General features: G+C 39.7%; 3 protein-coding genes across 3 annotated transcripts; 1 reads left to right on the forward strand and 2 right to left on the reverse strand.

The window, feature by feature from the left end:
* The first annotated feature begins 519 nt into the window (after nt 1–519).
* On the forward strand, nt 520–3,253 carry LOC104418300 (uncharacterized hydrolase YugF). Its single transcript, XM_039301342.1, has 6 exons — nt 520–908; nt 980–1,149; nt 1,311–1,442; nt 2,262–2,354; nt 2,486–2,553; nt 2,812–3,253. Exons 1-6 carry the CDS (start codon nt 587–589, stop codon nt 2,972–2,974), a joined length of 948 nt encoding a protein of 315 aa, XP_039157276.1. The 5' UTR covers nt 520–586; the 3' UTR covers nt 2,975–3,253.
* A 1,832-nt stretch (nt 3,254–5,085) lies between these two features.
* LOC104418305 (wall-associated receptor kinase-like 20) lies at nt 5,086–6,447 on the reverse strand. Its single transcript, XM_010029606.3, has 2 exons — nt 5,369–6,447; nt 5,086–5,262 (listed from the first exon to the last, which is right to left on the reverse strand). Exons 1-2 carry the CDS (start codon nt 6,222–6,224, stop codon nt 5,150–5,152), a joined length of 969 nt encoding a protein of 322 aa, XP_010027908.3. The 5' UTR covers nt 6,225–6,447; the 3' UTR covers nt 5,086–5,149.
* A 1,001-nt stretch (nt 6,448–7,448) lies between these two features.
* Nucleotides 7,449–11,945, reverse strand: LOC104418306. Its single transcript, XM_010029607.3, has 3 exons — nt 11,766–11,945; nt 10,722–11,564; nt 7,449–8,377 (listed from the first exon to the last, which is right to left on the reverse strand). The coding sequence occupies exons 2-3, from the start codon at nt 11,559–11,561 to the stop codon at nt 7,631–7,633; spliced, it is 1,587 nt and encodes a 528-aa protein (XP_010027909.2). The 5' UTR covers nt 11,562–11,564; nt 11,766–11,945; the 3' UTR covers nt 7,449–7,630.
* Nucleotides 11,946–12,824: the final 879 nt, after the last annotated feature.

Consider the following 12,824-nt stretch of genomic DNA (forward strand, 5'->3'; position numbering starts at 1 on the left):
ATGTCCTGTTTTTAGGTGCAATTTATCTTAATGCTGCTTGTTTACAGGTCTGTTTGGCAACTCCGAGAATCCGCGATACAAAAACCACTTCTTGATTTTATATTAGAACCCAAATTTTATTTCATGCATAATATTATTTTAATTTTTTAATACAAAAAATTTATTATTCAAGGCAAAAAATTTTTATCATTATGTATAAAAATTATATCCACTTTTATCTCATCTCCTCATAATTATTTTTATCTAGGCTATATCATTATTGTACCCGATTTTATCTATCTTGGATAAAATCAAATATTGAATAAAATAAATTTTATTCTATCAAAACTTTATGTGGGTCACCTATCATAGTCTAATCATTTTTTTAAGGGAAGCACCCACGCTCTATTTTTTTCTTTTGAAGTCTTAATCATGGACTGACCGAAAAAATGTCTTAATCATGGAAACTCCATTTAATCTTCATCCCACTAGACATCAAAATTAGCCGGCTAAAGAGGATACCTAATCAGCAGATTTGCCTGAATCATCGTTTCTGCTAAATCCATGAACTTAACCACGAAAGAGCAGACAAGAGAACAAAATCTCGATGGCAAAGTGCTTCAGCTTTGCAGCGACATGTGACCGATGGTTCCGCTTCTCCTTCTCCCGGGCGGGCCTGAAACCGACCACCACCGACCTCGGCGACGGCACGGTCGTGCACTGTTGGGTCCCCAAGACGTACAAACCCAACAAGCCCAACTTGCTCCTCTTGCACGGCCTCGGAGCCAACGCCATGTGGCAGTGGAACGACTTCATCCCGTCCTTCCTCGCCAGATTCAACGTGTACGTGCCTGATCTCCTGTTCTTCGGCGAATCCTACACGACCCGGCCCGAGCGGACCGAGCAGTTCCAGGCTCAGTGCATCGCAGGTAGGACTGTCGATTTTCTGACGCGACACGGTAGGCCATGACTCGAATTAGCATGTTGACCCGCTTTGCAGGAGTCTTGGAGGCTCAGGGAGTGAGGAAACTGAACGTGGTAGGGTTAAGTTACGGCGGGTTCGTGGCGTACAGCTTGGCGGCGCAGTTCCCGGAGATGGTGGAGAAGTTGGTTCTGTGCTGTGCAGGGGTGTGTATGGAGGAGAAGGACATGGAGGATGGGACGTTTCCGGTGAGCGAAAAAACATTACATGGACTCGTTCTATGAATGACAATCCCATTGCAAAAACTGCTTTGGAACTTATATGCTTTTTTTCGAAATTCAGTGCGTCTTACTGTTTCTTCATACTTGTGATAGTGGAACTGAGTCTTGGTACAATGTCGTCTCGGCAGGTGAAGAGCGTGGACGAGGCCCTGAGTTTTCTGATACCGCAGACTCCGGAGAAGATGAAGGAAATGCTCGAGGTCGTCTTTTACAAGCCGGTGACGAGAATGCCCACTTGCATCATGCAGGATTTCATTGATGTAAGTTGACGAAAAGTTCAAATTTCTCAGCTCCACGTTTGCATTTTTGCACATCGCCTCTGAATCTAAGTTTAGTTGATACCAAGTGTTCCGTTTTCATTTCCTTTGCGAAAGTAACTTGAGCACTTACTTTTCCTGATTCAAAATGGAAGTTTGTACAGTTAATCATCAGGTAATAGCTACATGAATGGGGAAGTAGATTCTTTACATGGCTCTCCTGTATTTATATGTAATTGACTAAGCCACTTCTTGACCAGATTGTGTAGTCTCGTCTCACATTTTTATTGCTCCAGATTACAAGTTATTGGGTGGATTACATTCTACAACTGAAGAATGCTTCTTTCCTTGTTTTAGTAGCTCTGGAGTGTTTGTTATGTTTATGGTGATGTTCAGTGAAAAAAATGTGCATAAATAAAAACGCCTCTGCTTTTAGAGAATAGAGTCATCACCATTCAGCATTCTGCAGTGGATTATCGCACCTTTGTTCCCTCTTACCCATATTTGAGGCCGAGGAATATTGCATTGGTGCGTTAAGTCCACGAATCCCTACTGTATGGAACATTCTGGACACTAGACAGAATGAATAAGTAGCTTGATCCTTGTGAACTGAGACTATACGAGACTAAACAGCTGCTTATCATACAATGTGCTAACTCTCACTGTCATCGATCCTGCATTAACTGTGCTGTTTCAACTGACTTATGAAAAGCTAAATATTTAAATTTCATATGATACTTCTTACGGGCAATCTGGGACAAGTTTATCTTGATCACTCAAGTTCTGTGGCATTTCAAGAAAGGTCACCACAATTGTCTGCAGGTTTTGTGGAAGGAGTACCTTCAAGAAAGGACAGAACTGGTCAATGCCTTGTGCAAAGATAGAAAGATGTCTAATCTTCCCAAAATAACTCAGGTTTCATTCTCTTGAAATCTCTGTCCTCTCTCGAACTCACGCAATTTACTCATTACATAGTCACATTGATTTTGTCGATATCTTCTCTCATCCTTGCCATCCTCTCAAGCCATTGATCTTTTGTGATGCAGCGAACACTGATAATCTGGGGGGAATATGATAAACTCTTTCCATTGGAATTGGGTCACAGATTAAAGAGGTTCCCCTTCTAAGCTTTGCTTTGGTTTTTCCACTATCTTCAGAAGCATGATTTTCTCTAACAAGAACTTGTATAAACAACATCTGGTTGAAAACAAATCTTCCGAACCATAATGTTCTTAATCATCTAAAACCACTTTAATTTGAAAATCAATTGCTCATGCGCATCAAGTTACAGAGGATCTGTTTTTGCTCTATTGTAGATTTTCTTATGGGATAACTTGCTTCCTTTTTAATCAATCAACTGGACTTTGGCCAGGCATTTGGATGAAAACGGGCAACTAGTAGTTGTGAAGGATTGTGGTCATGCAATAATTAAAGAAAACCCGAAAGAGATGTACAAACACATCAAGGCATTCCTCGTCGATCCACTCCTTTCTCCTAAAAAGGTAAATCAAACCAGTGGCCAGAAGGTGGACTGAGAGTCGGCAATGAATTCTGCAGCTTGCTTGTCCAAATGTTATATATGCAATTATTTAATCTGTGTGATCAGATGAAACGTGGTTCAAAAAAATTGAATTCATGAAGAGTAAGGCTGATAGTATGAGGAGTATTTCCTGGTTTCCTTGAGACATTGCGTTACAGATGAATTTTTTGGGTTCATCGTGAATTTTGCCAGATTAGTGGTGCAATGTTTGCTTGTAGTGCTGTTTTCACGGTACACGAAGTAAATTTATGCCACTGTGATGAACATTGTCTCCTGTTCCAGTTCAACGTGATTTCTGTGGCATATTGGTGCTTAATATTCTGAGAACCGGAGCTGATAACATGAAGTAGGTGAATGGCATAGCCACTATGGAGGAGATTTCAATAACTTTTCGCACCCTCAAAGACTGCTCATGACATTGAGAGTTGTGATGTTATTAGTGGGCTAATTGCTCTGCTCCTTTCCACTGAGATACAGCTGATCTCGTGATTAATACATATTGACTTGGCTTCACTTTAACTAGCCCAGGCTGCTGAACTTCATTAGATGATAGTGCAGAGATGCTCAAGATGTTTGTTCCTGTAGCAGGAGGTTGAGGTAGTGAGGCCAGGGTGGGGTTCGAACCAATAGTTGCTACCAAGATGCATGAGAAGTAGCCAGCGGAAGTTCCATTCTAAAATCTGGATATTGTTAAGAACTAGACTTGGCCCGAATGAATATTCAGAGGGTCGTTTTCCTTGCCACCCAAACGGGTTGGGAAGGAGCAAGAGCAACCAATGTTGATAATTCCTTTGGGCATTACCATAGGATTCTTACACCTATTTTGATGTGTTCAGTTTGAGAGATAACTACCTTTTAGAAATGCAAATTTGTCATTCTAGTTCACTAGGATGTAAGTGCGTATGAAGTCGAGGGCTCTCCCAGGCCTAATTGCCCTTCGTAATTGAACTAAGGTTTTCGGATATGAAGAACAAGTAGGATCCAAACCCTGGACCAAAGTTTGTCCATACCACATATGAAATTTGAAGTATGCCTTGTATGACTAGGCCAATTGCCACGATGGTTGTTTGAGGAGTTGTTACTCAGATTACAACGTAAGTAAATTAAGAAACATTAATTAAGAATATTTCAACGTAAGAAACAATCAAATGAATGCATCATTGGATGAGAAAATTGTCTTAGTTTGGAGCAGCTTACACGAAGAAATTCATGAGTTTGATACAGTAACTTATTATTTTTGTGCATTCTGTATGTACTATGCATTAAATGCATGTAAAAAAAAAGTATATTTGTTTTAATAAAAGTATTTGTGAACTAATAAATACTTTTTAATTGTAAGAGTCACATAGAATGGGAAGAGAAGGAGGGGAAGTAAATAGATTAAATTTGTAAAGAAGTTGATGTGCATTATGTACAAACTATCAAATTACAAACACGGGCAAATTTATATGGTATCATTAGATTATTCGACTTAATGAGTTTTGGATATTTTAGGATAACATAATTTATGGTCCCTAATTCCAATGTATCCTTACTTGTTTGATATTTACAGTAAAAAAAAAATTATTTTTGTATTTTTTTAGCTTATTCTAGCATTTTGCATTTCTTTCTACATCAGAAACAAACCCAAAAATAGTTTCAACCTCACATTTTTTTTTGGATAAATTCAATGAAGAGCACAGTAAGCAGTACTATAGTTAAGTAATTTGAATATCTGACACTTCAAATCACCATGATTCCTTAACTCTAGCATTCTTCAAACTTGAAGTATGAACTTTTCCTCCCTCTCATAAAGCTAAATGTTTCTCACTTCATGAAAATTCAAATTCATATCCTCTAATAGACTAAATCATTGAGCAATTATTTTCTTTCATATTTTTTTCACAAACAAAGCACGTGTTCTTTCAGTTAGTGCTACAAGAAAAAGAAAGGATGCTTTGACACCAGTAATAAACTAATGGACAAATTTAACCAGAAACTAGCTCAAGGTAGATCATCAAAGCGAGTGGTTAACTAAGTCAATCCTTAGCAAACGTCATGTCCATCCAACAGCAGAAGAATAGAACCTAACCCATGCATGCAAAAGTTAGAGAAGATGCTCGTGCATGAAGAATCGACAGCAAGCCTTTATTCTCCACTTTGATATATGATTTTGTCCCTACAGATTCGTTCATGAATTTATTCCAACGTGAAAGAAGAACCTCCTCAAGCTTTGGTTCATCGAACAGGCTGCAGCAAACAAAACCAGGCCACTGTAGCCCAAATTGCTCCAACGATCCATCCCTGAAAAATATGAGATATACATGCATAAACTATTTTTTCCCATTCTTATGGCAAATCAATATAATTCAAGAAAAACAAATTTTCCAAAAGAAAATAATAATCTTACTGCTTGGAAAAGAAGCTGAACTCCAGATGATCCCCTGCACCTCATTATATGGATGGCAATCTGTGGAGGTATTGTAGCCACCACCACAAACGCAAACGAAGGCAAGGCTCGGAGAGTCATACCCGCACACCCCCCCACTGTTCTCGCAAGTTGGGCACTTGGTGTCCATGTGGTTACTGTCGAATGCCCCTTGTGTGTACTTCAGCTCCACCCCGTACTCCCACCGCGCCGGGTCGGTCGGGTAGTCCCCGAGTGTCAGCACCGGGGCATACCCGTCGCATTCCCAGGCCTGAAGGTCCAGCTCGCCCTTGCTGTCGAAGTTCGCCGGGGAATAGACGCAGCAGGTGTCGGTCGGGGAAAACAGTGGCAACCCGAGGGCGAGAATGGCCGGACATGCGTACATCGAGGCGCACAGATTGGAGGAGCCATGATCACATATGGATAAGTCCTTGATGGTGAGGGATGTATTAGGGGACTTGCAATGGAGGAGGACGAATGTCGATGAGCCGAGCTCGAAGGGGCCGGACCAGTCGAGGCCCAGGTTCGGCGAGGGCTTCATGGAGGTGCAGGTGGACATATCGGACGGGGAGATGATGAGGCTGGAGGTTGTGTAGGATATGGAGGTTACCGGGTATGAGCCGGTGTGGCTGGTGAGGACCAGCGTGTCGTCATCTTGCCCATGGACGCAAGTCACATAAGGGTGGAACCGTGGAGAGCCACAGCCATAGCCGGTGCCAAAGGGGTACTTGATCGTCAGCGAGCCACAGGTGTTCCGGCATGCCGGATCGGGGGATTCAGCTTGCCGGAGATGGAGTAGGAGAGCGAGGATGATAAAGGGAAGTAGAGCAGGTTCCATTTGGTTTGATCTATTAGGGGCGTGTCTGCCCTCATACTGGGACGGACCACTTGGTATGTGGGAGGACAGGTTTTCTTAGCGGGGATGCCATGTGGCGTGTCATAATTGAGCAACACATGATAACAGGATCAACTTTGGGAGAATATATTTAGCATAAAAAATTAGTACTATGAATTGAGCGATGATATTTACACATGGACTACATTGTTTAGCACCAATGAACTAAAAGAGAGATAAAGGTCATTGGAGTCGATTTATAGAGAATAAAAGGGCTCAATAAGCTAACGTTAGTATAAATTCGGTCATTTTATGGTTTCACAACTTCTGATAAGGTGGACATATCAGTGCTTTATTCCATGTCACTATGTCAGTTGCTTACAAGAGGTTGTTAGAAGCTTTACCTGAGGTGTCAATCTACTTTACCCTAAATCTTTAGTGCATGGGCGCTTTCGAATATTGTTGTCACCGCCCAAATGCACCATATCGTGATTTACAGTGAGGGTTGAATGGGGCCAGAGCTTGAATTTCGCAACCGAACGCGACTAAATTGCAGCCCACTGTGAGTCGGCGGGAACAGGGTACCACTCCACTGGAAAAAAAAAAAAAGAACTCAACCTCCTGTCTGAGAGACAATTGCAGTGGGTATTGATGCAAGTTCTAGGCAAGAGAGCTAGATGACCAAGAGGAAGTAATTCAGATCACCATGTCTGTCACCATGGGCTTCTTTAAAGAGCCGTATGCTCATGCCTTCCAAGCCAGGATCTTGACTTTTACAAACCGGATTGCATTATATATATGCTAAGAAGAGCAATTTACTAACCATCGTTCAGGACTAAAACCTAAGCAGCAATGAGAGTCAACATGCCATAAATGCAAAGAAAAATTCATATCCTGAATGTGGCCAATTGTGTGCTCTCTGACAAGTGTATGAGATGGTGTCAATACGACTCATCTTTATAAATGCCAATTGTGTGCTGTCTTACTAGTTGGGACAACCACACTAAACATTAATTTCAGTAATCTACCTTAAGAAATAGAAAGCAAAATCCAAATCCTGGACATTGTAGAAGGACATGTATGAGACTGTCCTGGTATAACTCATACTTATAGAAGCCAATTGCATGCTCTTGGGTGCCAGTTTGAACAATCACCATGAAAATGAATGTACTCGGAGGACACTTGAGCAATATTAGCGCAGTAGGGGGGAGGGTGAGTCTAGTGAGCTTAATCAATGTGTCAACTTTATCTTTGAGGAGTCTACACTGGACAGCAGAAGGAAAAACTAGCCAGACAGGTGCATCTGTTAGGACGAAAAAGATTTATTATCTTTAAGAAAAGTACTTACATTAACTCAAGCGCTTGGAGTTAATGTCTCTAAGAATAAGGGGAAGAAAACTAGAACATGTTCATCCATCCTCCTCCTCGTCATCATCATCCCCTCTATCCAGAACGTCCTCATCAGAATCTGTTGCTGCATTGCCTTGTAGATGTCGAAGCTGATTAATAGCATCATTCACATCAGAAAGTAAGGCATGCTTAGCAGCTTTAACTGTACCAACCTTCTTTGCATTGACTTCCATTTTGTTTACTTCCTTAGAAGTAACTTTTACTTCAAGACCCGAGTTTCTCTTTGCTTCCCTGCTATGTAATTGATCAAGGTACTTATCATGCAATGCTCTGTTTTTAACCTGCTTTAGTACTGGAGGACTTATCAGAGGTATCCTACTTGAGCTATAAAATCTGGAGACCGGCTTCTTATTGCCTGAAGAAGACCTTTCACGGCATTTCAGAAGAGATCCTTGCATTTTCTGTAAATTGTCTGGTGTCACAAGTACAGAAGTCAACTCTTTAGTAGATGGATCCACATTGGGCTCAAGTACAGAGAAAAAATCTGCTTCACAAGTTTGGTCTGAGTGATTTTGCTTTTGTAACATCTGCCTGACAGTTTTGTGTGCAAGAAGACCTTTTCTTTTGGAGCTGAGCCTCTTGACCAATGGTTTAGGGGATATAAGAATCTTGCTTGCCGACAGTGGAGAAAGTTCGATGTAAGATTCATCCCTTCTGTTTGCTCTGGACCGAAAACGAGATTGAGTTGGGGTTAGATGATCCGAATGAATCTTATCAAAACATTCCTGTGCTGACTTTCCCGGTACCTGTGAGCGTTTTGCATGTTAATCACATTATCTTCATACTTAAGCATCACATGAGGAACTACTAGAAAGTATACTGCAGAATTACAGGGAGCACCATCCATGGTTAAGGCTATTAAAAATAGATTCCAACAAGATATCTGCACTAAATGGCTGTTCTAATGATACAATGTCGTCAAAATAGCAATGTGAACTCTATTACCACTCAGCAAAAGTAGACACCTGCAACTTTACACAAAATTATGAAGAGTATACTTCAATACAGGCAACATTATAATCTCTAGATTTCAAACCAAAGAAGGTGGTGTCATCAGAATGTATGATCCTCAAAATTCCTGCTGCGAATTCAGACTTGTTTTATATCCCTTTTCACATGCAAACAGAGAGACAGAAAAGAAGGAACACTCAAAGTACTAGTGCAACAAATTTGTCAGCATAACTGTAAATCTGAAATAATCCTGACAGTTAACAAAAATGACTTGTAATCTAAGAAGATACTACTATCAGTATATCAAAGCTGTGGGCTGCAGCTTTTCATCCTCAATAGTGAAAACCCCCCGTCATAAACAATTTGACCTTGAATGATTAGGTTTTTAACTCATTATAAATTAACATTCGAAAAATTCTCAATCCAGAAGCCCTCAGTTATCTTTTAGGTTCTTTTCTATTAGAGTGGATGCCTAGATATTTATCACCTACTCATTTTATTTACGTTATAGTCACTTGAAAAATTCTTAGACATGCTTTTTAATAGCAGGAAAATAATAAAAAATAAAAAGTAAAATTGCACCCAGGTCATCCAGAATTCAAGGATGACAGTATAGAAAACCATATAATTCGCAATAAAATCACACGGAACTGATACAATGCTTAATCTATTCTGGAGCAAGATCATAGTGATGGCAGAGCTAGTCAACTCATCATGTCCATTAAGCATCATATTCTAGCTCCTACCTTTCGACCATGGAGTCGCTCATTCATAAAGAAGTTGACAGCGAAGTCGAAATAAGCTAAAGGGTTTTCGTTTGAAGAAATCAAAAACCAAAATCCACACTCGTTCTTGGACATATAGTATAGGGACATTAATTATTAAGAGCTCATATGGCAGTGCTGTGCCTTCTACCTGTAAGTTTTGAAGCTGTAAGTATGCTGTCCTGTGACTGGGGCCACTACAGTGTTCATCAACATATATATTTGAGGTTTCTCTACAATCTCTAAAATTATTGGAAAAGTAAATAACGAGGATATTTTGCAAATAAATGGTGAGGATCTCAGTTCCATAAGAGGTGCAGCCTAACAAAATAGCTTTCAGTGGAGTGCCTTCTGATTGGATTGTAACTACATTTATCCTGCATATTGCGCCAAAAAATCTAGGCTAGACATTTTAAGCATAGCTACGAGAGCATATTACATGAACTTGTAAGGTATAATAAACTGCAAATTATCAAAATAATCTCAAATTTGTGCAAAATTGATCTTTATTTTTCACTTCAGCTGTCTTGGCATTTAAACTTCCAACAAAATTAAACAAATGCATGATCTTCTTTCCTCTGCATAAAGTAAATTGACATGGGTTCCAGAAACTTAAATAGTATATAACATCTGCCAGAGTAAATTACCTCAAAGAGTGTGGATATGCTTTAGTTACTTAATTCCTTATTGACCCAGTATAGGTCCCATCAATCATTAAAAGCTATTTACTTTCCCCAGATGACGTTGGAGCCATTGTATGTTTCACATGGCATACCAAGTATTGCTAAAACTCTTTTCAACTGATAATACCAGGAGACACAATCAAATAACAAAGGGGGCAAATTATAGGTAAAATGTATGGTATCCACTCACTTTCATCAAACCATAAGGGTTGTTAGATCCATGAAACTTATCTTTGAAATAAACTCCTAATCTTTGGTCAAAAGTAAGTATGATTTTATCTATAGCATAACTTTTTTATTTTAAAGGGGAAGAAGTTTTAAATTTCCCAAGGTTTACCGGTCAACTTCAAGAAAAGTCATGCCAAGCAGATCAAGATCATGCAACATCCTTGAATTCCACAATAATTATTTGAATATGGAAGCGCGATCATATCATAATGTGAACCAACCCTAAAATAAATGTAACCTTGCAGTAGAAAAACCTAGCTGAATATAAGAGACACGAGCTTACCATAACCACGTAGAACATACATGTCTGTGCAAATGTACAAAAATGTCACGTCATAAGCACTACCATAGATGCACATATATATTTATCTGAAAATACTTTTAAAAAAAAAAAAAAAAAAAAAAACAAAAAAAACAACAATTACTAGGAAATAGTCCATGAGAGCCAGAATATAGAAACTCACAAATCTAGAAACCTTCTTCCAGAAATGTGGAGTCGGCTTTGCAGAAATATAAGCTCTCTGTAATGCAGCCTCTTGCTCTTGAGTCCAACCTTGGCAATTCTTACAGCCTTCTTCTCCTTGTTTGCTCTCAGTTAGTGTCTTAATTATTCCACTTTCTTCCTTTTTAAGGGCGGGTAGACCAAGCACACATTGTCTAGTGCCTCTTTGTGTTTCTGCTACTACTACTTCAGATTTATTAACAACTCCATCTTCTATTGCATCCTTCCTATCCTCCTTGTCAGTCTTTCTACTCAACAAGGACCTAGTTTCTCTCTTAGGCCTACAGTCAGTCCTCTCGACTTGCCCAGCAATAATCTGCTGATTAGAAAACCTCAACAATTGATCAAAGTTGCGAAACTCCTGAACCCCACAATTCAGTCTTGGAGACCTTCTCAACCCAGCACATGGAGTTGTACTTCTCCCCAAGCCATCACTTGAATTTCTTTCAGGGTAATCTTTAACCTGATTAATCGGCAGAAAATGCTCTTGTCCCCTAACCCCGCTACTAAATCTTGGAGATCTTCTCAACCCACTACGCAAATCGTGCTTTTCCGTCAAACCATCACTGAGATCTGTCACTTCCCTCGAATTTCTTCCTGGGTCGTCTTCTACCTGGGTATTCACCAGAGAACGTTTTCGCTTCGAACCCACGAGCCTATCCGAACGGTCAACCCGGTCGTCATCGGATTTCAGCACGCCAATCTTCGGACTGCGAAACCTCGGAGATCTTCTCAGGGGAGGGGAATGTCCATACACGGCGGCAGCGCTTCTCTTCGGCATTTCAACAAGCATTGGACACATAGCCTGTTTCAGCAAGAAAGATTTAGAGGGCCTCTGCTCAAGAAACCCAATAACGTGCTGATAAACAGAGAAGACATCAACAAAACGAAGGGCGTAATTTGCTGGAATCAACTTTTTCTCACTGGAACCATCAGATGTACAGTAAAGATCGCAATTTTTCCCGGGTAACACCGACATACGCAACGACGTAAATGGAACTCCTACCTGCTTTATGGCGCGGTCGCCGGGAAGCGGACCGCGCGGCGGCTCGCGGGGCTGCGCGGCGGCTGTCTCCGGCGGATGCTGCACCAGAAATCCGGAGGAAAGAGAGGAGCGACAGCACGATTGGAGGGAAAAGATGGGATTTTGAATTTATGGGCTTCGTTATCTGGGAAGACAAACGGAGGCCCGTTAGACTTCGTTAAAGTGGACCATGAAAATGAAATCGAGTGGATTTATATGCATTTTTATATGGTCTATTTTTTTAATGCCGTGAAAAATTCCAAACCAATACACATATGATAAATTTACCTTAAATTAATAACCAGTATCTCTGTGACAATTGACAAGCGTACTAATTTCGGGTTTATCATTCGTTTGTCACAAATGTATAAGTTTGTAGTTTTCGGTGATATTAATATAATTTAATGAAAATTAACGAATAATAAATTTATCATAAATATAGTAGTTTGAAGTTTTTGTGGTCAAAGAATTAGTTTATAGAAATCCATCATAAGTACATTAATTTGAAATTTTTCGTGATCAAAAAATTAAATTGGTGTTAATTTTTTATAAGTATATCAATTTTGGGTTTTTTGTGATATTAATTTTTTTTTCTTTTGCTTCAATCATTCGTATGTTTTTCTTTTTAGCTGGATCCCAAAAAAAAAAAAAAAAAAAAAACAACAACACGAATAGGGCTATTTCCACTTTTTTTTTTTTTTTGGGGATGTTTTGGGATTTGTCTTGCGGTAAACCCAAAACCCGAACCCAAGGTCTATTTTACCTCAAGAATAGTTCTATTCTTCTAAAATATACGAGGTCACTTGAGCAACTATACACACCCCAAATAGAAATCAACTCATTCAATCTACATCCTTTTAGCAATATTCATCGTTTTTGCTTTACTTTTTATGATTCATATGAATTTCTACAAGAATTTGACATTAAAGTGACTGCATAATCTGGATTTCCATGACACCAAAAGTGTAATCACTATTAGAGGCAAAAAATAATCACATCTATTTCGATAACCCAAAAGGTACTCGAAAACTTAAATACAAG

The sequence above is a fragment of the Eucalyptus grandis genome, chromosome 9 (genome assembly GCF_016545825.1).
Source record: "Eucalyptus grandis isolate ANBG69807.140 chromosome 9, ASM1654582v1, whole genome shotgun sequence".
Taxonomy (NCBI): Eukaryota; Viridiplantae; Streptophyta; class Magnoliopsida; order Myrtales; family Myrtaceae; genus Eucalyptus; species Eucalyptus grandis.

Excerpts from the sequence above, each read along its gene's own strand:
- LOC104418300 (XM_039301342.1), top strand. The coding sequence starts at position 587 with ATGGCAAAGTGCTTCAGCTTTGCAGCGACATGTGACCGATGGTTCCGC. Across the intron at positions 909-979 it reads CCAGGCTCAGTGCATCGCAG|GAGTCTTGGAGGCTCAGGGA; the intron begins GTAGGACTGTCG and ends CCCGCTTTGCAG. Across the intron at positions 1,443-2,261 it reads TCATGCAGGATTTCATTGAT|GTTTTGTGGAAGGAGTACCT; the intron begins GTAAGTTGACGA and ends AATTGTCTGCAG.
- LOC104418305 (XM_010029606.3), bottom strand. The coding sequence starts at position 6,224 with ATGGAACCTGCTCTACTTCCCTTTATCATCCTCGCTCTCCTACTCCAT. Across the intron at positions 5,263-5,368 it reads TTCAGCTTCTTTTCCAAGCA|GGATGGATCGTTGGAGCAAT; the intron begins GTAAGATTATTA and ends CATATTTTTCAG.
- LOC104418306 (XM_010029607.3), bottom strand. The coding sequence starts at position 11,561 with ATGTGTCCAATGCTTGTTGAAATGCCGAAGAGAAGCGCTGCCGCCGTG. Across the intron at positions 8,378-10,721 it reads GGAAGAAGGTTTCTAGATTT|GTACCGGGAAAGTCAGCACA; the intron begins GTGAGTTTCTAT and ends AAACGCTCACAG.